The sequence below is a fragment of the Daldinia childiae genome (assembly GCF_008694065.1).
Source record: "Daldinia childiae strain JS-1345 chromosome Unknown Scaffold9, whole genome shotgun sequence".
In the NCBI taxonomy this organism is placed as follows: Eukaryota; Fungi; Ascomycota; class Sordariomycetes; order Xylariales; family Hypoxylaceae; genus Daldinia; species Daldinia childiae.
The window spans coordinates 1291629-1318898 of NW_022984650.1; the positions used below are offsets into that span (position 1 = coordinate 1291629).

General features: G+C 46.2%; 10 protein-coding genes across 10 annotated transcripts; 3 read left to right on the top strand and 7 right to left on the bottom strand.

Moving 5' to 3' along the window:
* Positions 1–888: 888 nt before the first annotated feature.
* Positions 889–1345, bottom strand: GL218_07557 (uncharacterized protein; the record flags this gene model as incomplete). The annotated part of the gene is made up of 2 exons (XM_033584319.1): positions 889–1013; positions 1084–1345. 2 exons carry the CDS (start codon positions 1343–1345, stop codon positions 889–891), a joined length of 387 nt encoding a protein of 128 aa, XP_033432377.1.
* Positions 1346–3756: 2411 nt separating this feature from the next.
* On the bottom strand, positions 3757–4563 carry GL218_07558 (uncharacterized protein; the record flags this gene model as incomplete). Its single annotated transcript, XM_033584320.1, has 1 exon — positions 3757–4563. One exon carries the CDS (start codon positions 4561–4563, stop codon positions 3757–3759), a length of 807 nt encoding a protein of 268 aa, XP_033432720.1.
* Positions 4564–6059: 1496 nt separating this feature from the next.
* GL218_07559 (Sphingosine N-acyltransferase lag1) lies at positions 6060–7859 on the bottom strand (the record flags this gene model as incomplete). The annotated part of the gene is made up of 4 exons (XM_033584321.1): positions 6060–6662; positions 6726–7013; positions 7125–7438; positions 7610–7859. 4 exons carry the CDS (start codon positions 7857–7859, stop codon positions 6060–6062), a joined length of 1455 nt encoding a protein of 484 aa, XP_033432384.1.
* Positions 7860–10008: 2149 nt separating this feature from the next.
* On the top strand, positions 10009–10919 carry GL218_07560 (Bax inhibitor 1; the record flags this gene model as incomplete). Its single annotated transcript, XM_033584322.1, has 2 exons — positions 10009–10350; positions 10428–10919. The coding sequence occupies 2 exons, from the start codon at positions 10009–10011 to the stop codon at positions 10917–10919; spliced, it is 834 nt and encodes a 277-aa protein (XP_033432613.1).
* Positions 10920–11977: 1058 nt separating this feature from the next.
* GL218_07561 (Septin like protein spn3) lies at positions 11978–13620 on the bottom strand (the record flags this gene model as incomplete). The annotated part of the gene is made up of 7 exons (XM_033584323.1): positions 11978–12221; positions 12273–12740; positions 12792–12929; positions 12993–13080; positions 13137–13253; positions 13368–13443; positions 13606–13620. 7 exons carry the CDS (start codon positions 13618–13620, stop codon positions 11978–11980), a joined length of 1146 nt encoding a protein of 381 aa, XP_033432614.1.
* Positions 13621–15009: 1389 nt separating this feature from the next.
* On the top strand, positions 15010–16317 carry GL218_07562 (SVP1-like protein 2; the record flags this gene model as incomplete). Its single annotated transcript, XM_033584324.1, has 4 exons — positions 15010–15118; positions 15179–15217; positions 15272–15726; positions 15775–16317. 4 exons carry the CDS (start codon positions 15010–15012, stop codon positions 16315–16317), a joined length of 1146 nt encoding a protein of 381 aa, XP_033432611.1.
* A 251-nt stretch (positions 16318–16568) lies between these two features.
* Positions 16569–17612, bottom strand: GL218_07563 (RNA-binding motif protein, X-linked 2; the record flags this gene model as incomplete). The annotated part of the gene is made up of 2 exons (XM_033584325.1): positions 16569–17496; positions 17557–17612. The coding sequence occupies 2 exons, from the start codon at positions 17610–17612 to the stop codon at positions 16569–16571; spliced, it is 984 nt and encodes a 327-aa protein (XP_033432612.1).
* Positions 17613–18425: 813 nt separating this feature from the next.
* Positions 18426–20259, top strand: GL218_07564 (Cytoplasmic dynein 1 light intermediate chain 2; the record flags this gene model as incomplete). Its single annotated transcript, XM_033584326.1, has 6 exons — positions 18426–18585; positions 18643–18798; positions 18851–19233; positions 19285–19378; positions 19431–20047; positions 20101–20259. The coding sequence occupies 6 exons, from the start codon at positions 18426–18428 to the stop codon at positions 20257–20259; spliced, it is 1569 nt and encodes a 522-aa protein (XP_033432616.1).
* A 1238-nt stretch (positions 20260–21497) lies between these two features.
* GL218_07565 (Spermatogenesis-associated protein 20) lies at positions 21498–23998 on the bottom strand (the record flags this gene model as incomplete). Its single annotated transcript, XM_033584327.1, has 2 exons — positions 21498–23668; positions 23722–23998. The coding sequence occupies 2 exons, from the start codon at positions 23996–23998 to the stop codon at positions 21498–21500; spliced, it is 2448 nt and encodes an 815-aa protein (XP_033432617.1).
* A 987-nt stretch (positions 23999–24985) lies between these two features.
* Positions 24986–25861, bottom strand: GL218_07566 (uncharacterized protein; the record flags this gene model as incomplete). The annotated part of the gene is made up of 1 exon (XM_033584328.1): positions 24986–25861. One exon carries the CDS (start codon positions 25859–25861, stop codon positions 24986–24988), a length of 876 nt encoding a protein of 291 aa, XP_033432615.1.
* Positions 25862–27270: the final 1409 nt, after the last annotated feature.

The window sequence follows — 27270 nt, forward strand, 5'->3', positions numbered from 1 at the left end:
AATCTGTGTTAGTATGGAAACGAGGTAGTTAATGTATAAGTGTGGTTAGCTAAGCGCGATAGAGATTAACGTATTATGAAATGCTAAAACCAGCTTCAACAGTTGCATATTACCCAAGTGTTCATGCCCTTGCTAGTTCCTAGTATATGGTATCTACTTCTTCAAGTACTATACGTAACCTAAACATCAAGCGATAGACTTATACATAGTTGCTTGACAAGACACTAGTTCATTCTGTTTCTTATTAGGGTAAGGCAAGGCTGTTGCCCATAGGTATTCAAATTGAAAATTGCAGTTTTTCGCCACCTGCATGTTCACATTGTGGAAGGAAGCATGTACTAACTTTTGCTCTATACTTCACACTTGCCATTACTATATAGAAATTGAAACTTGTTGCTGCTTTTGACAGAAGGCTTCACTAAGTACCCCTTGTACCGCAGGTTGTTAAATCTTCCCGTGCTCTCTCTCTCTCTCTCCCCCCCCCCCCGGTGTCTAATCACACACCCCAGCATAGGGTGTACTAATAACACTGTCGCATAACCCCTTTTCAACCCTTGACCTGTTAGACTTACCTTAGCACATCCAAGCCAAGTTCAGTGTTACACTTCAACCACAATAATCAAAATCAATCGCATGTCTGGACATAAATAATTTCATATATACCTATAGATGTGAAAGAGCGTACATCGTAAATGCCAAGAATATAAGTCATCGATTTTTCCAACCAGTGAACAAAAGCCTCAGTCCACTATGCTTAATGCTAGATTACCCAAGATCGCGCTACCAAGGCACTTTTTCTCATTCGTTAAACGGGTTAACCCTCCCATCTCTATCTACAAGACAGATATCCTCTAGATCGCTCTCTAGTCTTTATAATGATGAATAGAATTAGACAGCAGAGCAGATGATCTTCCACGAGGCCCAGTTGGCGTTAGGCGGGGGGACGTCGCTGCAAGTGCTGGTCTCGAGACGTGTGGTGCCGGAGGTGCAGATGTTGTTGGTATAGACGTAGACTATTATCCCGGGTTAGCTAACATATTCTCATCGCCAATATTATAATTAAATACGAGACGAAAGACCTACAACTGCAGCTGTCGGCGGCGGGGCTGTTCATAGCCTCTAAGACGACGGCCTTAACACCGGGGGGAGTAGGTACGCCATCAAAGGTCTTGCAAGCGTTGGCGTCGGATGCGTCGACGGTGTAGAAACCCTGGTTTAGTTCGCTGCAGCCTTCGGCGCCGAAGACACGGAACTGGGCGAGACGAGCACCGTCACGGGGGACGGCGTTAGCGCTAGCGCCAAAAGCGAGGGTAGCGGCAGCGGCGAGGAAGGTGGTGAACTGCATTTTTACGGTGGTGGTTTAGGAGATTTTTTGGTTGAGTAGGTAGGTGGTGTTAGTGATATCAAGAATAGGTGTGTATAAGTTGTTAGATGTTTTGATGTGTGAAACTGATCGATTAGAGTCTAGAGATCGCAGTCTCTCGGCTCCCTTTTATAATAACATGAGGTCTTCTCATATCGTATTATCGGTGCCTAAAGTCCATGGTCTAGACATTCTGTATGTACAACACAGGAGGCTTTGCAAGGAGTGCTCTATGGATTAGGCCCTAGGATAGGCCACATCCCGGTCAAGTTGCTTAACTAGCTGAGGACAAAGCGACCAATCAGAAATAACGGGGTAGTTGAAGATCTACCCGAAATGGGAATTACCGTCTTATGCATCATCTGTAAGAAGGATCACCGCCTTCCGACTTGTGGGGGTTGAGGCATGTCGAGTAACGTGTAACTTGACATGTTTACGACAAAGATCGGCAGTCGGTGGAGATCTTCACTGGTTGGACTATGTAAGAATGGCAATGCTAGGATCGCTCGTATGCCTCACCTCAGCTCCGAGAAGCTTGTACACTATGAGGTCAAAGCTTTACGTCTTTGACAAGCCCAACATTCTGTAACTCATGTAAATCTTCTGGAAGGCAGAAAGATTAAAAATTCCCCGATTGGATCATACTCTAATAACTCCATAGAGACCCATAGTTCGCGTAATCTGACAAGGTGTTTACCCCATGAAATCCAGCATTGCGGCTAGACTCGATCGAATGAATCTACGCCACGGTGCCGCCGTCCGGAACATCTTGTAGTTCGGTATAACGCTATTTGATATCAAAGAGATAGCCAGAGAAGTGACTATTACTATTAGCCTATCGCCGACGCATGTGTGTTAATACAGGTCTTCTGTAAGGGGGCATTGAGCAGCGAAGGATTCCGTTAAAGAGTTGTGTTTACGTATGTCTTAGATGGTACTCGTTTACTTTACCCAAACATCAACATAATATTAAACTGGAGTTGAATTGTGATCACAGCCCAGTTCAATTATGCAGCTACCTTCTCGTATTTATATCGACTAGGGGTGATGACCGCGTGTCCATCGCGGTGTACTTTATTTTAATGACCAGTCATATCTAGTCTTGCCACAGCACAGCACCCGATCGTCCAACGAAGAGAACGCCGAAGTTGTTCAAATGAAATTTACGAGGAAACCCGATAACCGACGTGGTACAATCATGTAACGACTGGATGTTTGCTGTGAAGGTGTTCCGAATACATTTATTTGTTGTCTAATAATAGCACACGTAAAAGCCTCAAGTTAAAGTGTTACTTTATGTTTGCCTACCTAAGGTAACTACCTCTCTTAATATCACAAAGTTCAATAATATCTTCTAAGATGAATACTGTTACTACTCTATAGGTAGTTTATACAGTGTAATAGTAATCGTCGAAACATTACTTTGATACCGACTTTTCACGGCCTCTTCGGAGCAACAATACCCCTGTAAACTCTTACACGACACTTTGGTAACCAATTAGCTACAAGAGGAGTTGCAACATACTCAGTAAATATCTCAACTTCCAGTTCGCTACTGTGTACATTCTCCACTACAGCAACTTCAAGCAGTCGGTTTCAATACGATCACTAGAATCAACTGCAACTTAAGGATACGGTATATTCGGACTACGGAGGAAATATTCGTCAGCTTATAAAGTATTACTTCTCGTTACAACTCCGAGACATCCGAGATTTATAATATGTATGTCCTGAAAGATAAACTTCAAATGAAGAACATCAACCTTACATAATATAACTTAGAGAATAAGCCTAGGTAAAGAACAAAGGAATACTAAGCATCATGTCTAACCCTAACCCCTATCCCCCCATCCCCTTAAAACGATAGAGAGAAGAGAATATGACCAGATGTTGCCCACATCGAGAGTCTCCCGTAACACATTACGCCCCCCTCCCCACCCCCTAAAGACTTTATTATTTTCCCTGTTACAGAAACGAGCCTTGACAGAAAACAAGAGGACAAGAAATACACTCCAAAAACCACAGCCGATTTCCTCCTGTCTGACCTACACCAGCTCGAAGTAACCAGAAGAAGAAGAGCACGATCACTGGTTATTATTACCGCTGTCATTATCTTTGGTAAACGCATCGTATATAGGGTCGTCAAGCGGCACCATAACACACACAGCATGCTCGCCATTGTCGTCGGCGCCCGCACCCCAATCCCCATCACTAGAGGCAGTCGGCGCCCGGGCATCCTCCCTCACGGGGGAAGGACGCGGGCTCGTAGGAAGTCGAGGTACGCGTGATATCCCTCTGCTCGTCGTGATTGACTCCCGCAGCCCGTTCTCGGTCCTCTGCATCGACAATATCGCGAGGGGTGGCTCCAGGACACCGCGGCGAAGAGGCTGGTGCTATCTGAACATGTTCATCTTGAATTGCACCATTCCTTCTTCCATCTGCATTTCCTGGGTAGTCTCGGTCTCTTGGATCTCCTGCTTTTCACCGAGCTCACGTGTCTGGACGCACATTGACGTGTACAGTGGCCTATACAGTGGCTTGTATTGCTCTGCTGTCAATAGTGGCCCGGCAGATCCCATATACTGGTATCCGATGGTTGGATTACCTGGTGTTTTTCTGTCGTTTGTATCCAGCTGGGACATACGTGTAGCTAGTTCCTGATCTGTATTTGCCATATATTCGTTTCTCTGATATTCATGGATAGTCTGGCTCGTCGCCTGGTGCCACTCAGATGAGGGATTATTCTCTAGTTTGGCTTGCTGTCCGTTCTCTTGCTGTAATTCGGCAAGTAGCTTCTGGTTTTGCTCCCTAGATATCACAATTTGCTCCTCGAGCCTGCTCACTACGGCGCTTGTCGTCTTGTCTAAGTAGTAGTCAGTTTGAGTGCCTACGGATGTCATTTGAATGGAAGAGCTATCGACATGGAGATGATCATTCTCTTCTGTTAATATCTTGTTGACCTGCTTCAAGTCTTCGATTTCCGACTTGTACTGCTTCATTTCGTTGTGCTGTATTCCGATGAGTCTCTCCAAGCCTTCTACTTGCTGCGAGACCATGTGTGATAGATTTCGCTCATCCGAGGTAGAACTATTCGCTATTCTGAGCTTTTCACGCAGGACTGAGACCTCCTGATCTCGATCCGCCTCTTTCTGGATAGCCTCTGTCGCAACCCTCAAGCTTTCCTCGAGAGCCTCACTCATTTCCTTATGACATTGAATTTCACACTTGAGATCTTCTCTATTCTCGCAAAGGGCGTCAAATAATGACTGAGCTATCCTGCTAGCTTGTAAATGTTTTCTAGCTTCATTCTCAACTCTCATTTCGCTTCTTTCCAAAGCCTCTCTGAGATGATGTCTTTCCCGAAGCAGTGAGTTCACTATCTTCTCTGCGGCGTTGCAGTTTGAGTTCAGCATTTTTTCTAGATCCCGAATCTTATGCTTCGCTCCATTGATCTTTTCGTTCAAGTCAGTTATTATAGCCGCATTGTGCCTCGATACTGTGCAACTCGAGGATAGCCCAGATCTAGAGCACTCCTGGTGGCAGAGAGCTCCCGACCAGCCTTCAGGTGATCTCAGAAACCCTTGGTCCATTGGATGATGTCGAATCTCTATATTTTAACACTCGCTTTCGACGATATATAAGCCTGACGGTTGTATGTTCGCATTGTAAAGAAAATAGACACAATAGACTCTACTGGGAGAGAATTTAGTAGTATGAAATATAACACACGCTCGTCATCCCAACACTTTTTTTCATATCGGAAGACAGTCCTATTTTCCAAAACAGGTACCTAATAAATTCAATGTATTACTTTAGATTTGTTTCTCTTGGGTCAGAGCATCAAGGCTAGCATTGATCCTAATCGCTTGGGCTGAATCTCGTTTTATTATTTCAGTATCCTCAGTTTGAGTTTGAATGGAGGTAGTCCCATGATCATGCGACAAAGAACCAAGACCCTTTAGGAAAGAGTTGAAGCTATAAGCCGACATAATAAAGTATGATTGCCGAGTTTGGTTGTTGCTATGTGAAAAGGGGTAGTTTAGCGGTAGCATAGCGGTAGCACGGGACACCAGATTAAGTTTTATTAAGGACAACTTGATGAAAGTTTAGTGTGGTGATACTTGGGACTTACCGTTGGCTGATGGGCCAGAAAGCATAATCAACATTAGTGAGAGTAGTAAGACAATTAAAGGTGCTCATCAACGAAGCATTAGAGTTAGGGTTGAGTTATATGCCTTGAGCAAGTAGAACAGCCCTCAGGTTTAAGTTTGCGAGATAGGGCGATAGAGTCTGTATGATCACCGTGGGTAGTATGATAGAAAATGAATCATACCTATTATGAATAATAAAACCGACAAGGCCCTATACAGGCTAGTATATAATAAGGGGTTATGGGATTATGGGGTATAAGTATTGAATTCCGTTTCTATATATGCCGAGATAGAGCAGATGGTCCTCCCACTGTCCTCGGTGCAGTAAAGTACCTAAGCGCACAGGGCACCGTTCCCAGATCAACCCATATGAACAAGACAAAATGAAGATTGCCACGCTTAACTTTTGTGCCCTTAACTATCCGGCACGCCTAAGCGTGGCGCTCCTTAGCGGCGCACATGATATCCCCAGCGACCACTACAAGCAAAGGGACCTGCCGTTTACCCTGTCCGTGCACCGCAATACACCTTGTTTCGCTGATATATCAGTCAACCTGCTTCTCGCAGCCGATGCGACCGAGCAACTCCTTACGATCGCTATGGCCGGGTAAACTGACACCAGAAGAACTTGCGCCTCTTTTAACGCCTGTTCGACGCTCCCACCCCTTCAAATCAATAGCTTCTACGCCAACTTCTTCCTCAAGTGGTTGTGCCTCTTCGTATTCGGTTTCTAGCTCCTGTTCATCCCTTTCGTCATCGCTCCTAGTATCATCGGCGCCGTCCCCCTTAACCACCCGGATGGCAACATTGATAATCATGAAGAACCAGAAGATGGTGAGGACTTGGAGACCAAGTAAACAATTTAAGAATCCCCACTGAATCGAGCTGGAGAAACAAACCGTACCCTCAGAGCCATTAAATGGCTCTAGAACGTGACCCCATCCGTCAGGGATAGGCAACGGTCCCGTCAGGTTTGAATTTGGGCCATGGTAGCAGCCCCAGGTGATTTGTTCAGGCAAATCCTTGTAAATACTGTAGCATGTCATAAGGTAAAATATGTGTCTGGCTACAAACCACGACACCATGAAAACCACAAAGGTGGCATCGCATAGCTTCGAGAACCCTAGGTATTTCAGGCACTTTGCAAGCTGATATTGGAGTTAGCTAAATGGAGCTAGGCAGTATTTAGGGGTTTAAATAATTCAACTTACCGGGAGGAACAAGTCGACCACGTCCATAAGAACCAAGATGAGATTACCAACTCGAGTATGGCAATAGTAGTAACACCCGGAAATGAGCGTGATTGTGATGAAATGATGGGTGAGCATTTGATAGTGGTCCTTTCTGCGGTCTTCGATGTGGATAACAAGGACTTGCTGCACCCAGAAAGCCCATTGCGCTAGTATGTAGCCTTTCATGAGCCCGCCGAGCTCCCTATTCGGCCAGCCAGTCCAGAGCTCTTTCATGTTGAGGAAGTAGTCTGAATTGACGTATAAATACTATTTGAGGGTCATTTGTTAGTATAATCGTCAGATATTGGATAGGTAGATAGGTAGGTTATGCGCATAGCAGACCTCCTGCGCCTGTGTAGTATTAAGGGGGTTTCATACCGTGCCAACTGTCCAGAAAACGCTGTAGTAAACCAGCATCCATGCCTGCTCAGAGAACCTAGTAATGTCTTTTCTCTTGGAAATACCCCATTGTCTGGCCAATGGTGCCAGTATGTGTTCCATCAAACAAGCGCGGAGTCCGGTGAAGAGAACTATGCAGAACGAAATAAAGTGGTAGTCATTCGTCCCAATCGCATATTTCCCAGATTCCGGGTTGTAGTATGAGAGGGTAAAAAATTTGGAGGTATGAGGGCGTGCTTTGGGAAGGCATATGTGCGTGAGGAAGATCAAAGTGATCAAGTTAAACGAGAGACCTATATCAATTGGAAACTATTAGCGATAGTAAAGAGCATATGGGAATATTAGCTGGTAGTGCGATACTGCTGTCGTGGAACAGAGCACCGAGCAGGACCCTACACACTCCATGATGGGGGTAGATTTGAAAATAGCTGTCCGATAGACTTTGTAGGTAAGTGTAAACATACCAGTTTGATTCTCGAGGAACCAACGAGCCAAGCCCCTCATGGGGCCATCGTCTTTCCTCTTTACTCTCCGGACTAAGACCTTATTTTTGTTGGTCTGCATGTACAAAGGGCCGTTCATTGAGCTTCGCGACTTCACTGGCGGCCTTACTGCGCTCGTCTTGGGCTTCTCGACTCGAGACTCCATGGTTGTGGCAGACTTTGTTGTATCCCCAAGGTCTGTGGGAGGGGCATTGGCCTCGGGTTCGTTCATATTCAAATCGAAATGTCCGCTAGAAGCCCGATTGTAACAATTTCTGTATGTTTAACCGTGAATATGTGCGGATATGTCGGCCGACGCAATAAGATCAGCGGGGAACTTTCGAAAAAAATCAGAACCAGTGATAACCAGTGATTACACAATTAACGAATGCCTCACACGTCAAGCGATTGGCGGATGCGAGTAACGGGTGGTAACGGGAGTTAGGACACGAAAACAAATGCCACAAACAGACAAATCATCACTCTTATTTTAGAAGAACGAATGTGTCCAACGAGCCCCCGGAGCTGTATACAGGGGACATTGATCTGGTCGAGGACCACCTGGACAGGACTGAAGGCAAGTTGTTTTTGAAGATGTTGAAGTGAAGGTGGGCCCCCCCACTGCTGTAAGTTTTTTGATAGATTCGAGGATGAGCGGTCAGAGCGGTGAACCGGGAGAGAAGAAAAAAAAAAGAAAAAAAGGAGGAGGGGTGGTCAAGCTACACTACCTAAGGTTAAGTACTTACCTAGTAAGGCATCGTCCCTTTCCAACAGGGGATTAGTGGGGTATATCAATACAATTTGGTGATCACTGATCGCTATATCGTCGATAACTAGACCACTTAGGTAATTGTAGATAGGGGACCCCCTTCATAGCCAAGAGGTTTTTCGTCCTTTTATTACGTGCACAGAACCCGTACCTTTGGCGAAATGGAGACAAGCCAAGGGTATGGATCAGCGATCGATATACTTACATGCCTCTCAAACATGGTAACATCTGATTTTTTGTTGAGACCATTTGCATATGTACCTAGCCTGACTGCCTGATAACTTGAACTTGCAGTGCCAATTTAAATGATAGCTTTAGTGTACATAGTGTAGTGCTACATTTTCTTAATATACAAGCTTAAAACGCCACGAAAAGTAAACAAGCTACTTTATAGCTTCTTCTTCTCTCTTTTAGATAACTTAAAGTAGCCAATTGATTAGGTGAAGCTTAGGAGAGTTTACATAACAGGTATGTATCATACCACGTTTCGTTTCGAGAGTTGGATTGGATCGTCTGCTTTGATGAGTTCGTAGAATCTTTTTCTCTCCTATTCTTTCCCCGCCGCAAGCTTCCCATCTCCAATGCAACCTACTTTTACCAGAGCTGTTTGTGGATATGAGTGACCAATGGGAGCTAACTGCTCCGGGACTGACAACTTTATTGCATGGATTTGCTTTTATATCACTTTCCCACATGGCATCCTAGCGAATAAGCTGTGCCGAATTTCGCACAACCACGCATCTCATCTTCTCGTGTGTTGTCGCTTATTCCCCGGACATTCTTCGCGAGCGGGGAATCCATGTGAAATTGCTGTGACTTTCCGGTATATAAGTTAATGATAAACTACGGGACACTCTTTAAAGAGAAATCCAATGGTTTTTAATATCTGAGTTTTATTTAATATAGTAAAAGTTGAAGATGTCTTCATTGATACTTGGCAACAAACCTAGTAAAATTGTAAATGTGTATCAGGTACGTATATGAATGAGGTAAGTCGGGAAATGATAGGTGATTGGTCGTAAATTGCACAATGCAGGATATATTGAAAAATATATACAATAGTGAACTTCGGAAAGTCTGAAAAAAGTCTGGAACTGCAAAGACTCAGCTAGCCATCTCGACTTGCACATGCCGCCCCGCACTTTTAAGTTCTTATGTACCATAGTACCATTAACCATACCATATTCAAGCCACATGTGGCCTTCTGATAATCTCCAGTGGGTTGAACCTAGGTAAAATCAGCAACCAACCAAAATCAAGCAGATAATGACTAAGAATTTCTTGTCGATAGTACCAGAAACATTGAGAAAACCAATGGACCCATTATTTGTTTCTCTAGGTATGTATGACCGCGCTCTGACACTGCACAGCCTTCCCGCACCTGCCTAACTAATGACCTACAGTACTTACTTACATTACTTACATTGCGCCCCGCGATTCGCCCGCCGCGAGTTTCCATCAGCCACCTCTCACCTAAAACAACCTCCATCTTTCCCATCGCCAGTAGATCATTACTCATTTGTGCTTGCTCTGTCTGTCCATCTATTTATCATCAGCCACGACGAACCCTCTATTATCGACAGCGTCTACTACTACGGATAAGAAAAACACGATGGCCGCTAATACCAAATACACCCCGGCGCCTACCCAGGATCCCGACGCGGCAACCTGGTCGCAGGCTCCCCCGTCGTACCAGGACTCTGGATCGAACAACGCATCGGCCGCGCTCTTCGGCGATGCCCCGCGTAGCAGCGAGGACAACATCCCCGATGACTTCAAGTTCGGCGGGTCTGTCGCAGAGGCGACGATCGATATTCGCAACCAGTTCATTCGCAAAGTGTACACCATCCTCACGGTACAGTTGCTCACCACGGCCGTCGTCAGCGGCTTTAGTTTTTGGAGCGATGGCTACAAGACTTGGATCCAGTCGCACCCAGGTCTCGTCTGGGCCTCGGTATGTTAAACTTGTCTTTCTCTCCCAGTACGTAAAATGTTTATGAATGATGCAAGCTAACGTGATGATGCTTACAGCTTTTCGGCTCCATGGTTTTCATGGCTCTGACCTATTGGAAACGCAAGTCCTACCCGACGAACCTACTATTTCTCTCCGGATTCACCCTGCTCGAAGCCTACACCATCTCAGTTATCGTATCCTTCTACAAGACACAGATCGTGCTTAACGCTGTCATCCTGACTGGAGGCATATTCGTCTTCCTGACGCTGTTTGCCTGCCAGACCAAGTACGACTTCACTTCCTGGATGCCGTACCTGTTCGGTGCGCTCTGGGGTCTCCTGCTCTTCGGCTTCATGATGATGTTCCTTCCCAGTAGCAGCACCGGTGAGCTCATCTATGGCGGACTGGCCGCTTTAATTTTCTCAGGTTATATCTTGGTCGACACCCAACTCGTCCTCCGCAAGCACCACGTCGAGGAGGAGATTGCTGCCGCGATCAGCTTATACCTGGACATCATCAACTTATTTTTGGCCATTCTACGCATCCTAAACAGCCAGAGTAACAACTAGACAAGTTGAGAGGGTTGGTGAGAATGATATCAGTTGTAATAATACGAACATTAAGTTAAATACGGAATTATAGGTTTCCTTTCGCAAAGAGGGCAGACGCAAAGGTCATTTTTGAGAAAACCAGCTGTCCCAGACGTTATGGTAGGGCTTGTATTGTTTCCCTTTGTTGTTGTATGAGTTTAGGGAATGGCGTCTTAGGGGGTAGCAACTTGAGTTTAGTATTAAGGGTCGGGTTGCTGAAACTAGGAATTTGGGTTGTTCCATGGTATAGGTAGTTAGTTACGTCGGGACAGTCAGACTCCTAGCTAGTATAAACGTTTCTTTTCCAAAGCATCTTGATACCTAAAAACTGCGAATAAGTATAAAATTTACAATCCTAGTGATAAAATCAAGATTTTGTCAGTGTAGGAGAGTGGTATAACGAAATAGTGTACTAGCTCGGTATTTATTTTCACCTATACTTCTACGAGAGCGTCTTTGCAGCATAGTTAGCAATATAATATCATCATTAGGACAAGCAAAAACCTAGATCGTAAACATGACCATAATAGACATCAAAGAAAGCTCATATTGATATCTGCATTAGAAGGCACTAATACTAGGAGAAAAGGGGCATAAAAGTAGAAAAGGCTACATAGTTGGCACTGGTAAAACGGACATCGACTCGCAAAAGATACAAAGGTAGGCTAACTGTCTCCTCTACCACCTTCAGTTTGTCCACAGGACGACGTGTCATTAGATATGAAAAATTGGGAAGGTAAACACTGCTTCCCTTTCCCACTGTGCCATCATTCCTCTTCCGGAATTGGGCATGCAATAATTGTAAGGGGATATCAACTCTGGCTTTTATTCCTGACAAGTTTTCACCAAGCCCTTTGCTATTCCGCATCCCACGCAATCATTAATTTTGTTAGATTTTCGTATAACGCGTCATCTCGAATGGCTTTAAGGGGTCAGGGACTAGGGGATATCAAACACCCAACGCCACAATCCGTACTGTTAGCTGGCCACCGATATACCAGTTAGTAGGAGATAGGAAAGATGTCGTTCTAGGATGATTAGTTGGCTTCCTGTTCGCCATTCGCCTCCGGTGTGCCTGCGGCGGCAGCGGCCTCTCGTGCCATTCTCGCCTCGATTTCGCGTAGTTGGGACTCGCGAGCTAAAAGTTCCTGTCGTTTTTCGTTGATCTCACGCTGAACCTTGACCTCGATTTCGCGGAGCTTCTCCTCTTCTCGGCGAAGTTGCTCTTCCTTTAGACGGACAGACTGGGAAGCTAAATCCTCAGGGTTCATGGAAGAGTCACTATATAGTACGTTAGAAAATAGTCATAATAGTTCGCCAAAGGTGACTTACACTCCAGCACCACCCTCAACGCTCTTGCTGAGTTTCTCAGTACGGTAATTCTCGTATAGGAAATCGTGGGTAATCTCCTTCAGATCGGCGAGATGGCTGTGAAGGAGAGCTGATCGAATGGCTAGGAAGTCGGAGTGACGAGGGTTGTCAACCTCAACAACACCCCAGGGATATTGCCGGGCTCGGACTTTACGGCCGCCAATCTCGATAACATCCTCGGAGCCGACTATGGCAAAGGGCATCAGACCTCTGAGCTCGGCGTTCTCTTCAACGGTATCCTCGTCATCCTCTTCGATATCGTAGGGGAAATTGTACACGGGGATTCGGTAGTGCTCAATGTCCTCCATAACAAGCTTCTTCGACTCGGCCAGCTCGGCGGGGGTCAGCGAATCGGCACGGCCAATAACGGGGATGACGTTGACACGAGGAGCAAGGCGCTTCATCAGTTCGATGTCGAGTTCACGGAGACTGCAGACAATGAGTATATAATAACGTTACTGGTCAGGAAGCAGCACATACCCATGACCAGTGGGAGTAATAAAGTATAGCATAGCATGTACTCTGTTGTCCCTGAATCTGGGGTTTCGCTTGATACGCGACTCCTCGGCCAAGATGTCGTCATATTGTCTCTCGAGATATCCAACAATCTCTGAGAAGCTACGGATGAAAAGTATTAGTGGACGTTGTAGTTAGTTGTTGTTCTTAGATATTAAGTCGTACCTTGCTTCATTGTCAATTTGGTCACCAAAACCCGGGGTATCAACAATGGTCAACGAAATACGGGTGCCCTCTTCGTCCAATTCGAGCTCTACAGTAGAATGTTAGAATGTTCCTATTACTCCCTGGGATAAGCAATAAACTAACCAACAGTGATAGGCTTGATCTTGACACCATCCTCGACGTGAGCAGCAGTAGCATCGTCAGAATCTTTGTGGGTCAACACACTCTTGCTGCAGAGAGTGTTGACGAAAGTTGTTCTTCCTGAATAGTAAGAGCTACGATTAGCATTTTCGTTATGCTGGGTGGTTGATAACTTGATGGTTTGAGGGAGATGGTACGTGGAACGCGTTAAGACTAAGGGGAGCTATGTTATACCTGTTCCTGAAGCACCGCAGACCATCAAGCAGAACTGAATTCCCTTCTTGACGTTCTTCTTTCGGCGCATCATCTTCTGTGAACGCATCATGATTGATTAGCAGCTACAACGAGATTATACAACTATGGTGGATGTGGAAGACGAGAGTAGGATAAAGATGCAAATAACAATGCAAAGTGACTTTGCAAGCATGGAACGCGAGGTTCGTTTGGTTGCAGCGTGATAGGGGAGACTCACCGCTGGGGACGACATATTAGGCTAAGGCTTGGGTTTCGCAATTGGGTGATTAGGTCCGCTAGCAAAAAGAATTGAAATTACAATGATTGACGATGGTAGGTTTCGTCAAACGGAACGGGATCTTCGCAAATGGGGGTATCTAAAAACGGCGTTGTGAAAGGGGGGGTGTGATCACAGCTTGGGTGTTGATGAAGGAAACCAAAGAAGATTTGAGAAATGTTTAGGGATTCGCTTCGCCAAAGCTGTTGATGGCTGTCTCCTTCCCTCTTCTCCAGAAAAAAAGTGCAATTTCAACACCACAAAACGGTTGCTACAGAGGGGACCAGACAGGGGGTTATGGGGCCACTAGAAAGGCACCAAATCAGAGCACGGATCACTTTGTATCTCCCCCGAATTCAGGGGCTCAGGCTTTGATAGGTACAGCAAGAGCTAATGGGAGGTACTAAGGTACATAATATTTAATTGGATAGGTGGACAAGCCAGGGTCGACCCAGCACTTACTTCCCCATGTCAAATTAACACGAGGCTGGAGATGCAAGAGAGAACAGGTAATTCAACCGTAACTTCCACGCACTTCATTGTCTTTTAAAGTTCCAAATACTAAATTTACAAGTACCTAGGTACATTATCTATGATGAAAAATTAGTGGAAGACTGGCAGCTAAGGTCATAGTAACAGCCACAGCTTCAGTGGTTTATACTGTAACGCCACTAAATAAAAGGTTACGAATAGGTAGAGGAACGGGAAGAGCTCTCAGACCATTCCTCCCCTATGTACAAAACAATGGCCGGGGGCGCGCCGACCTAATAAAACCTAAAGCATGTGGTCCGTGCATATACATCTTTAAATCTCCATAGCATCTTATGTACCCATGGAACTCTCACGTGTACTGTACCTGCGCAACATATTACGCCCCATCCTAAGTAATCGCCTGGACCAGACTTGTGATGATAATCAACCAACTTCATCGGTTCAAAGGCTTACCATTCTCTCTCATTCTCATTCAAAAGCTTGTATAGATCCAGTATCTGATCCTCCGAATTATATCATTCCTAATTCGTTCGACGTTTCATCAGCCTTGACTCATCTCTGGTGCCGTTGGCTGCCTGCATGTAGGACAGGTACTGGGAAAGCTTAGGCAGGCCAGTGCTTATCGTCGCATTCCATCTATAGGTCCGTTTATCTAAAGGCAGTCCCAACGGAAAGCTTCACGAATGTGCGATATAGCAATGATCTGGGATACCGAGACTCTACCCGAACTCTCTGGTTTCTTTTGAGACTCAGCATCATTCGTTCGTTTCGTTTACGTCGTCTATTGTGGTAGTCGTGATCGTCGTGGTCATCGCTCTCGCTAGCCTACTTTATTTATTCTTAGTATCAGCGTAGACTTATAAAATCGCCATCATGAATACTCGACCAGTTATCGAAAACCCCAGCGAGCATGCTGCTCTTTCTGTCACCTTCAATCATGACGCAAGTCGATTTGTTGTTGGTTTAGATTCGGGGTTCTGCAGTATGTTTTCGACGGCATACCTTTTAACTTATACATTTCACTCACATACATGTTTGATAGTCTTCCTCTCAAATACTTGCCAAATACAAACAGCAAGAGGTATGTTATGACGCCTACCTGTTTATTAGATAAAATCAATCTTACAAGCGTTAGTATTCAATGCGGGCTTAGGTCTAGTCCAGATGATGGGCAACGCCAATTACCTTGCTCTTGTTGGTGGCGGCCGCTCGCCCAAGTTCCCACAGAACAAGGCCATAATATGGGATGATAGCAAAGGCAAGATAGGCCTTGAAATAGCTACCCTTACTGCTGTTCGCGGCGTACAGATTTCTAAGACGAGGATTGCCGTCGTTCTGCAGAACAGCGTACGCCTGTATGCTTTCCAGAAGCCCCCTACGCCACTCGCTATATATGAGACTACAAACAATTATCTCGGTCTTTGTTGTCTAACGGAGAGACATTTGGTTATCCCCGGTAGAACGCCGGGCCAAGTTCACGTTATACAGTTCGACACAGGCAGCGTTAGCATCATTCCTGCACATTCTTCAAGTTTGAGAGCGCTGCAACTAAGTTCAGACGGGGATCTACTTGCAACAGCAAGCGAGAAGGTAGATTAAATTATTACTTAATTAATTCATTATGCTAATCATGTACAGGGCACAATTATCCGCATCTTTTCCACTAATAGGGGCGCGAAGCTTGCTGAACGACGTCGTGGTAGCGAATCTGCTACTATATACTCCTTACGTTTTAGTCCATCCAGTAACATGCTAGCCTGTACCTCGGACAAAGGTAGCTTACACATCTTCGATGTTCCTAACCCACGTAATCAACAGTTTACACCACCACCTTCTTCAGCTCCTAGTGGAAGCAATCCTAGTACTGAAGCAAGGAATAAATGGGGTATCCTGAGCAACATACCATTTGGTCCGTTTGCTGACATCTATTCTTTTACCTCCACACCTTTTGAAACAGGGGAAGAGCCCCTTCTTCCTACCCCTCGAAATCATTCAGGGGGGGAGACTGTACTGGGCACTAGTAGGCCAGTGAAGGGGGTGATCGGCTGGATAGACGAAAGCACTCTAATCGTCGTGGGTGCCGGGCAAGATGCGCGTTGGGAGAAATTTGTTCTCAGGGAGGGCGAAGACGGAAGATCCGTGGTCGTCAGGGAAGGCTGGAAGAAATACCTAGGGAATTAGGACGAGCTCAAGGATTATTACGAGCATAGTCCCAAGCATAAGCTACATGAGTACCTAGGGGAACCATATAAGAGGTACTGATTTGACATGGTCATGGGGAATCGGCGTGGAGTATATGGATTCGCGGGTACGGCGTTATCTGGTCAGAGGTGGCGTTAGAAATCATGTTGCACTAGGATATGGGCTGGCAAGATTACCTGACTAGCGTTGACTTTTGGGGGGTATCTTTATTAAGCGATTAGACAACATCGTCAATCTCTATACAAACGTGGAGACCTGCTTCTACTTCGTCTACTTTTACCTTCTCGGTCCTTATCCCTATCCTCGTCATCGTAGCGACGGGAATGCTTCTCACGCCTGTCCTTGTCATTTTTGCCCTTATTGTCTCGGTCTCTTCGTTCCTTATCATGGCGTCGATCGCGATCGCGGTCGTCGTCCCGTCTTTTCCGCTCGCGATCTCTAGAATCATTCCTTCGTCTTGGTGTCTCATCCCGTTCTCGACTACCTTTTGCAACTGGTGTTTCATCCCGTCTAGATCTCCTATGGCGATCGCGCTCCTCGGTGTCCCTATCATCTCTTTTAGATCTATGGGAATGGTGGTGATGCCGATGTTTATCTTTCCTATCCTTTCCCCTCTTACGCCCGCTCTCCCTTTTTAGTGCCAATTCGACTTCTTTCTTCTTCTCCTCGATCAAGAAGCCCTTCATAGGGTCATCCTCATCGTGCTCTTCGATAAGCTTCGCTAGTTCTATCTCCTCTTTGATCATCGGGCGTCTCTCTTCTTCCTCTTCCTCACTAGCGTCTTCCATATCTACATCCTCACCCTTAGCGGCCTTCTCGCGGCGCATGATGTCTTCCCAACCAACTTTAAACTCCTCGGGGTCCTCATCGTCGCGGGCCTTGTATCGGGCGTGGTCGACCCTGACTAGGCGGCCGTTAATCTCGGCGCCTCCTAAGTTGTCCACGGCTAAGTCGGTACTGCGCTGATCCTCGTACTTTAGCCAGCCGAATCCTTTGCTCTTGCCCGTTTCCTTGTCCCGCGCGAGCTTTAGGAAGACGGGCTCTCCGTACTGCGAGAATATCGTGATGATGTCACCCTCCGACAATTCGTACGGCAGACCACCAAAGTTGACAAAGGCGGTGTCGCGGTAGTCGGTGTGCCAGGAGGCTTCTGGCGATCTAGTTTGGTGTTAGTATAAAGGGTTTTGCAATGCGACTCAGGAGAAACAAAGAACTTACACCCCATTCTCAATCTCGCGTTTGTTTAGCGCTTGGATGGCACGTATCTGGTTCATAATGTCGCATTCAACTGTTGATATTCTAATGAATTTTAGAAAAAGATATAAGACAAAGACAAACAGGTAGCTTGGGAAGGCTACGAAATAGTAAGAAAGGTTACTTAAGAAGCTTAGCTGCAAGGCTGATTAATGACGGGGATTAGAATAATTAGAAAATGCTGTCATGACACTTTGAGAGCTCTAAACGCGACGCAAGGTACCTGTACCGCAATTTGTAGGCCGGTACCTTGTATGTAGTGTACTAGAAAATGAGAATCTGGTCTAAGCTTAAAAGGGCAATTACCCACATAATTTCTTCCAGGTACGAACTACCCTCAATGTCGTACTTAGCTGCTTCTACATATGAAACCGGGGCCCTAGAACAAAACCCCTGCGCTGGAGAAAACGTCGGACCGTTGAAGCCTGAAGGTCCACTAAAATCTGGCAGTGATCTAGGCCGGTGTTAATCAAATGCTTAGAGCTTCAAGGGGAATAAAAGTAACATGTAGCTACATGTTTCTTATGTTGAAAACGAACCAGCCTTGAAGAAGAGACCCATTGATCCAAACTATCTCACTTTTGTAATTTCTCCCCCAGGTGTCTCATTTCGTTGAATAGAAGGAAAAGAAAAAAAAAAAAGGGAAGACAAGTCTTGGTGACATTTCAATTTAGCGATCGCCTTTCCTCCAACACGGGTTCGCCTAAAATTCGACCTTAAGACGCGTTCTAAGGGTCTAATAGTGATCGCAACCTCAACCCCATTACGTTAAGGGCAGCCTCAGACGCATATAGATCTCCTCCAATGCTACCACCAATCGACCGAAATCAAACATGACGGCCAATTCGAACCGGTTCTCCACGTATACGAGTACCTCAGTCGGTACCGGTTCGGAGGGAAAGAAGGATGACCAAAAAAAGGACATGTGGAGCTCTATGCTCGACTCCGTCGCCAGCGGCAAGAGGTTACCTGAAAAGAACTTATTGGTTCTTGGTATGAACAAGTTTCTCTGAACCGATAGCTATAGAGGGGCGACTAACAAGATCTCAGGGGGTTCCGTAGATTCGCAACGAGACTTCCTTGAAGCCCTATCGAGTAACGACGGCCGGAAAGGTATAGATCGGAATAGTCAAAAGATCCCCCCAATAGCCAATAGTTTTGCCCTTGGATATACATATTACAACGTCTTAGACGCAGATCAGGAGGGTCAGTTTATCGAGATCCGCGTAGTGAAGTTTTCTGTGCTGACCGAAACTAGACTTTCTAGCACGCATATCCCTTTACCTCCTTACTAGTCCATCTCCTTCCTTTACTGAGCTCATTAAACCACTTTTGACTCCGCAATCGATTGCAAATACATTAATAGTAATACTGCTCGACTGGTCCCAACCTTGGCTATGGATGCGACAACTTCGAGAGTGGTTGTTGCTGTTGCGAACCGTCATAATGTCCCTTAGTTCTGAGTGCAAGGAAACGATGGAGGAGGTAATGATCGGCTGGAGAGACCGTGGGCGAACAGGTGGATCCGTGAATCTAGATGGCACCGGCGCAGTTGCGGCAGAAGGGGACGTCGCACTACCGCTCGGGCCAGGAGAGTGGGAAGACGCTCTGGGCTTACCACTCTGCGTTGTATGCCAGAATGTGAGTTACTCTGGTTCAATTTGCAGCTATGGCACTAACCGACATCACTAGTCTGAAAGAATAGACTACTTGGAAAAGACACAAGCGTGGAAAGAGGAGAAGTTCGATCTCGTGCTTCAATATCTAAGAACGGTGTTATTAAGACGTACGTCCACGGTACAAAATTTACCCTTACAGTCTTACTAATTTGCAACCAGACGGTGCTTCTCTTATTTACACAACACCATCGATGGCCTCGCCGCTGCAAAGTCTTATTCACGCTAGTCTTGGAATCCATTCGTTACTGAAGCGCGGCTCCTTGAAAGCTAACGTCATTGACCGAGACAAGATTGTAGTACCCCCTAACTGGGACTCCTGGGGTAAAATTCGAGTATTACGGGATGGTTTCGACGTGGAAACGGTTAGCGAAGGTTGGTCGATAGACCTCGACCAACCTTTTCCCACGACAAAGACCAACGATGCCAACCACCAAGTAGGTGGTGACACAAGCGAAATGGGCGAGCCCGAAGGATCTTCCGTTGCACTCTACGAAGAACAAGTCCAAGACACAAGTCTAGATGCCTTACAATTAGCTCAGGGGAACCAAGATACGAGCAAACTGGAAGTACCCTCAGTCGACACGCAAGCCTTCCTTGCCAGTCAGTTAGAGCGACTTGATCAACAGAAAAAGATAGATGAGAAGACTGGTAAAGTTAACAACAACACATTCGCACGAGAAAACCCCGATGAAATGATCAGCGATCATATTGGTCCCGTGCAGTTTAATATGGGTGGTATTCAAGTGGATGCCGACGATATGGTACAACGGCTTAAGGTAGGTTTCCATTTGTATCTCGAGGCCATTAATAATTGCTAATTCATCAACAGGACCGTCAAGCCTACGGACAATCCCCCGAACCCCGCCCGGACGAAGAGTCCCGGATTGAGGAAGGAGGAACACAAGTAGATACGGATACGTTGGCCAAATTCTTCGGCAATCTAATGAATAGAAAGCCAACAGCTGGCGGGGGTGTAAGCAAGACGTGATGGAAATAATGATGCTACGGGTGCAACACGATGAAGGTTCATGACCGAGTTGCATGTAGCTGGCAATGACGAGATCATTCGTTCAATGTGAATAGCTCGAACGTGGAGACCACAAGGGGTAATCCCGACGCATCACGCTCAATCTAATGAGCAACGCATCATGGTTCCTAGCAGGTTCATACAGAACTCTCTTTCTTTCTCATTTTTACAACCCCGTGTAAAAAAGGGGGTCGTGTTGGTATGTAGGTATGACGGGAGGACAAGGAGGGTGAAGCAGTAGAGCAAGGGACTACCAGGGCAGGATTTTTTTTTGGTGAAAGATAAAGAGGAAGAGACTCGCATCAGCACTTGGAGTTATTGGCTGTTCGTCTATCTGAAAACATCCCGTCTTTCCGTCCGGGAGAGCGAAAATCCCTTGCATCTATGGTTCGATACTGTAGAATAGATACCCCTTAAACAATACGAAGAAAACAGAAAATATGTAAAAACTACCATTTTGCCTGTTATGATTGCAGTTAGTGTCCACTTGATAATTGATACTTATTTAGACTTGATTCGAAACCTTCCATTCTTATAACTCGTTCTCGTTCACTTACTTGAAGGAGGTTTACTCGGAATTGCGTAGGTAACTATCGACAGGACAAGAACTCGATAAACCATTTCTGGCCCGATAGAATAGCAGGCATCAATGTAGAAGAGTAAAGTAGCAAGAAACGAAATAGCATATGCCAACAAACCTGTCTACACTTAACCCTTCTTCGAAACACTAGATCCCCAAGGGCCCAAATACTCAACCCTCCTTTTCACGTCACATACTAACAATACTCTTACGGTGACCAACTCCGAGGGAAATAAGTAACCTCCTTAAAGTCACCCCAACGACTCAGCCCACACACGACCATCACGAAAACATTAAAAACGCGATGACATAGACATTCAACCTAACGTTCATTTCATGCAAAATTCCAAGACTGTCGTTCTCGCCCCCTACACTTCATACACATATGCAACCAACCAACCAACCAATTAATCGCCAAGCAATGCAGAAAATAATATAACACGCACATGAACCTATCCCCGTAAGCCTTGTGCCGTAGACGCCCCCCTAGTATCTACCTCGATCCATGCTCCCTCCCAAGACGAAAAAGAGAAGCCTCCATTTCATACATCTCTAGATACGTTTTCCACTAATGCTTATTCGATTTTTTTTTTGTGGAAACCCCTCAGCCGTGGAGTACCTACTCGTGGGCCGGGTTGACCAGGACTAGGTCATTGTGACCTAATTTGCGATATGTGCCATCCGGAGACCTATTGTACACGCCTTGTTCTCGTGGGAAGTTTGAGACTCGGGAATCTCGTCTGTTAAGCCAGGCATTTGGTTTTCCTGGAGCATGATAACGAAGCGTGAATAAGGCCGCGCGAGGCGCCTTATAGAATGCCTTTAATTTCCTGGGTCCGGGCTTCTCCCCAACTACGAGCCAGTGCTGACCGCCTAGTTTCCAAGGGATGATGCCGCATAGCAAGCCAGGAAACAGGTTCGGATGCTCCAACATCTCGACGCCAAAGGCATTGACGGTTTCCTTCGCCAGATAGGTATACTGCTCGTCGCCTAGGAGTCCACCCAATCTGAACAGGTTCGAAACGGATACTGCATTGACGGACGGCTGCGAGGTATCCATAGCGTCCTTTATACGAAGCAGCGTGTACGGCGCACCCAAAGCTGTGGAGTAGAAGGCCCCGCATCTAGCGTTTGCCATCGTAGGTGCTGGTGTAGGATTGTCGTAAAAGAGTTTGATCTGAAGCTGCTGTAACTCATCAGCCCATTCAAGCCACGATTCGTCCGCCGTAGCTTGGTATAGTTCGATGAGTCCTTCAATCAATAAAGCATAATCCTCCGCGAACGCCTCAATATATGCTTGGCCGGCAGAATATACTCTATAGAGGATTTTCTTGTTGCTATCCCAGAGCGCGTTTTTAATGAACCAAGCTACATCATTAGCTACTTGCAAATACTTTTGCCCCTGTCTTGATACATCAGCCTCGGTGCTAATTAAAGCTGAGGCTGTTCGTGTCAGGGCAGCAATTGCCATGCCGTTGTACGCTGTAACAATTTTCGTGTCAACCTCTGGATGAACTCGTTCATTCTGCCGATGAGAGCGCAACTTCGCCTTAGCTGCATGAATTCGCTGTTTTACCTCGCCTTCCGAGATCCCGAGCTGCTTACTTAGCCTCGTAGAGTTCTTAACGATATGGAGGACATTTTGATTAAGGAACTCATCGTGAGGATCGTATTCGCGATCGACGTTGCCATGCTCCTGGACGTTCCAGTACGCAGCGGCAATCGCGCTTTCTTGTTCATCGCCAACAATAGCGTCAAATTCCTTCCTAGTCCACAAGTAGTAGGCTCCATTTTGCATAACTTTATCTCCCTTTCGGTTATACGAGTCCGCTGCCTCGCTGGTGAAAAATCCACCATTTGGCGACAGCATTCTATCACTAACGATGTAATCGGCAACTTCAGTCACCACATCAGCAAATTCGCCGTCCTTAGTGCCTCCAGACATAAGCCAAGCATCTAAGAAGAGACCAAGGAGCAGGGCATTGTCTATCAACATCTTTTCGAAGGCTGGTAATGACCAGTCCCTAGTAATAGAATAACGATGGAAACCACCCCCGATATGATCATGCACCGCGCCGTTTGCAATCCTTCGAAGGGTATGCAAACCCATACCACTAATATATTTACAGTCGTTTGGTCCGACTACATCCTGGACGACTTTCGGGAACCGGGTAGCTCTTAGAAGTAGAGAGAGCTTTGCTGGGGTTAAGAACTTATCCTCGAGGCCAAAGCCACCGAACATGGGATCAAAGGTCTTTGTGATCCGTTCGTATGCCTCTTCGATCTGATCCAAGTCGACCTCACCATAAACTTCACGGGGATGATCAGAACCTGAAGTAGCTGTTTCTACTTGAGTAGAAGAAATAGATGGTAGGAGATCATTCCCTGCGTGGTTCAGGGTACCCTCCGCCGAGAGATGACTCAGTTCGACCATCATCCTTTTTGCCTCTTCGCGAACACGAGATTCTTCGTCTAACCACGAAGCGAGGACTTTCTTAATAACGATAAGCCAGTCGAGAGGCTTCTCAACACCGTCATTTTCCGCCCCTACGTCATCCTGGACACCAGGCGCGGCCCAATAAGTCCCGCTGAAGACGGGTTCCAGCTCTGGAGTGAGAAAGACATTTAGTGGCCAACCTCCGCTTCCACTGAGAGACTGATTGTAGCTCATATATATGTTATCGATATCGGGCCGTTCCTCACGATCGATTAGAATAGGCACGAAACTCTCGTTGAGTAGAGAGGCGACTTTGGGATTAGAAAAAGACTCTTGCCTCGTAATGTGGCAGTCTGGAAGCAAATCAGCATTGTTTAGCTCTAATACTAGCTGTGTATCAACATACAATGAGACGCGAGGAAGCCGATACTAAGGAATATCAATTTGTTCTCTTTCTTTGCTCGGCTAATCGCATCGTCGTCTAGGAGTTGCCAGGCAACCAGACTATCGGAGTGCGCTCGTACGTAGGGGCTCTTGCTATCTCGAACACGATTTCTGAGTGGCTTGAACTCAGTAATTGGCTGTCCAGCTCCGGATGAGATAGCTGTGTCACTCGAGTTGTTCTCGGAAGCTGACAGCTTTGTTCCAGCCTTCTCGGGCTGCTGGAGCTGTGCTGACATCATCTTGACCTAAGTTGACTAACAGAATCACGCGAGAGCTTGTAGGTTGGATATTTAGTGAGAAAATGAAGAAGAAGGATGAGATGTAAGAGGTTGCTAGTAGTAAGGTTACCAGTAGTAAAGCTGATCGCAGTTAATCGCAGTTAACCACAGTTGACCAATATTCCTCTGCTTCTGCCTTGCAGGCCATACACCGAATTCACCAGCTCCCACGAGCCTACATTACCTGTAGGTTGCTTGCAATAATAAGGCTCTTTGAGGGGTTGATCAGCCTAGTGGCAGTTCTAGTGTCAATCTTAGCGGTTCTCACGAAGCGCAATCTAACCAGAAGTAATTTCTGTGTATGACTCGCGAGAAATACAAGAAGGTTGGATCTCCAAAATGGAATAATTTGGAAAATTATAAGAAGTGACAGGTAAAGAAAGTTACGGTAGCAGGTGGGAATCTCGAAAAAACTACCCCCACCATAGGTAAAATATTGAATTCTTCAGCTGCGCAACCTACCTAAGGTACATGTACATAGTGAGGTAGGTACCTACTATCAGGAGGTACACAGGGTATGGGTATAACCAAACATGATGTAAGTGGGTAAATACGTACCTAATCTAATCTATCAAGACGTGGGGTAACTCCAACTTGCTTGCAACAAGCCACACCCATATATAGACCCCGAAGCTACCGAAGCTACCAAAGCTACCGAAGCTGCCGAGAAAGGTCCACCAAATATAACACTTGCACCTTTTCTACTTCGACTTCACTTAGATACCTATAAGACATATCTCATTCTTAGCAACTAAAATTTAAAATCTATAAATGAGATCCTATATGATTGTATATCTTTGGTTACTATATAATACCTTTATATTTCTTACAACAAGGAAACATAATACAAGACTCATCTTTCCAATCTATGCGATACTCTGAATATAGTGTACAGTTTTATTCCCAACTGGATAATACAAATGCCAGCTTAAAGAACAAGCTACCGCTTCAAGAAGATTTAGCTTTCGAAGTTGCGACAGAAAATCCCTGTCCCACCGGCACCGAACTGGCAGCCATCACATCCATAGCCACCTTATCAATCCACACGTCATTAGACGGCGCATTGCCCAGCGCAAATGAGAAGACGAGCTGGAGCATATGATCGCTAGACGCTGTCGTGTAGGGAAATTCTACACGTGTCCAGTTTGTAGCTCCCTTGTCCGCGGCATCTACGCGGTGCGCGACCTCACCATTAGCAAACAAGTTGACGTACGAGTTCGTGGCACGCCCGCTTCCAAACCGCACCCAGAATGAGACGGCCCACGCCATACCCGGTGAGGCCGGGGGCGAGATCAGCGGACTGACTAACCGCAGGTTCGCTCGCAGGTCATCCGTCTGCGAGTTCCGCCGCATGTGCACATGAAACGCCCCGCACGACCCGTTGGCTCCGGGGCGTGCTATTGAGTAACTCGTTGACATAACGTCCACCATGTCGATACTCCACGGGGACAGACCTTGCTCAAAGTCGCCATTTTCGATCATCTTGGAACTAGAGGTGCTGGTGCAGGACGGGGCTGCGCTAGCTGTTAAAGTTGATGGAGTGCTTGATGTGTGGTTTAACGAACGCGACGAACGCGACGAACCGCCGAAGACCGAGGCGGATATGAAATCTTCGGTGACGCTTGGAGCAAAAGTTTGGGCTGTCGAATTGGGGAAGTAAAAGGAAGAATTAGGACAAGGAGTTGATGAAGTTGGCGTTGGCGTCGGTGTGCACGTCGTATCAGTCGAAGTTGAGCCATGCAATGAAATCGAGGCATCCGTCACGGATTTCAACGATATTGTCGAATTAACACCAATAGGATCACCGGACGAAGATGTACTCATAAACGACGATGTCGATGTGGAGGTTGGATCAAATAAGGTTGATGACGCTGTGCTAGCGTTAACCGAGGTAGGTAATCCCACCCCTGAAGTATGAGTTGTATTCGTCCAAAGAGCCGAGCTACTACTTGATGCAAGGCTCAATGAGGTTGTGGCCGGGTGAGAACTATTCGACGTGAGTGTCGATAGCGTTTTGGACGACTGTCCCCCAGGAAATCCCGGGCGTGTGCTCGACAGTGTGTTTGACGGTGTGCTAGAGGCCTTTAAAGAAATGGACAAGGGACCATCCGAGATCGACGCCGTAGAAAGTGAAGCCGTGGTTATCGAAGTGGAATCAGCGAGGGAAATGGTGAGTATCGATCCTGGGTCGGAAACTGTCGCTTGTGTGCTCAAAGCTGGGTCCTGTGACGAGGGGTCACCCCCAGCGCCGCCAGATACTGTAGATGTCGACGAAGATAGCCCCTGTGAAACTGAAGACCCAAGGTTCGAAACACTCGATACCATCGAATTAAATACGCTAGAGGGAGACGCACTGCTCAAATGAATACTGCCAGTAGGTGCGCCTGGTGTGGCCGGTGTAAGAAATCCAGACGACGACTGACCATTGCTTCCTGGAGGAATAGCGGAAGTAGTGAGCGTTGTCGGGGTTGGTATAATAGTACTAGAAAACGCCGTAGCAGGTTGAAAAGAAGGACAGGCGACGCCGCATTGACAAGCTGAAATGTAGGCTCGCTTGTTGGTATTACCACACTATAATACTTGAAGTCAGCGATTATTCGTCTCTGGACTTATGAGACCATGACAAAGAAGCAATAAGGGGAAATAGGGTTGCGCGATATTATACGTACTGCGGCCGTTGCTTGTGACGGATAATTCGTTGCGCCATAGTGCCCGATGGTTGAGCAATAGTTCAAAGCTTCTGCGAGAGCAAGCGGAGAGTCGCATGGGAAAAGCGCGTTATAACAACTACCGGGCGATTAATACTCGTCCAGGACTACTTCGATACCAGAGGCATACTCATCGTGTTTACAGCCGGACTGAGCGTGGACGGCAAATATGAACAGACATAGGATCCAGCTGGCTAGCTGGTTTGACATGGTGGCGAACATGTTTGGTAAGTAAAGAGCGGAGTCGGGTAGGTATATGAAGTAAGTATATGAACAGCACGTCTAAGATATAATGAATGACTTATTTATACACGACAGCAATAAAAGCTTCTCTGCTGCGAGAGACCTATCCGTTTTATACTTCTATCATGAAGCTTCTTCCAGATGTATCATCACTGAATCATCCATCACGGTATAGGAACACAAGGTCTTCGATCAATGAATTATCAGACAGACCAGTACGACCCTCAGCCTCACTCGCAGCTCTGTCTCCCCTCCAAACCCGGGCTCGCGATATACATGCGA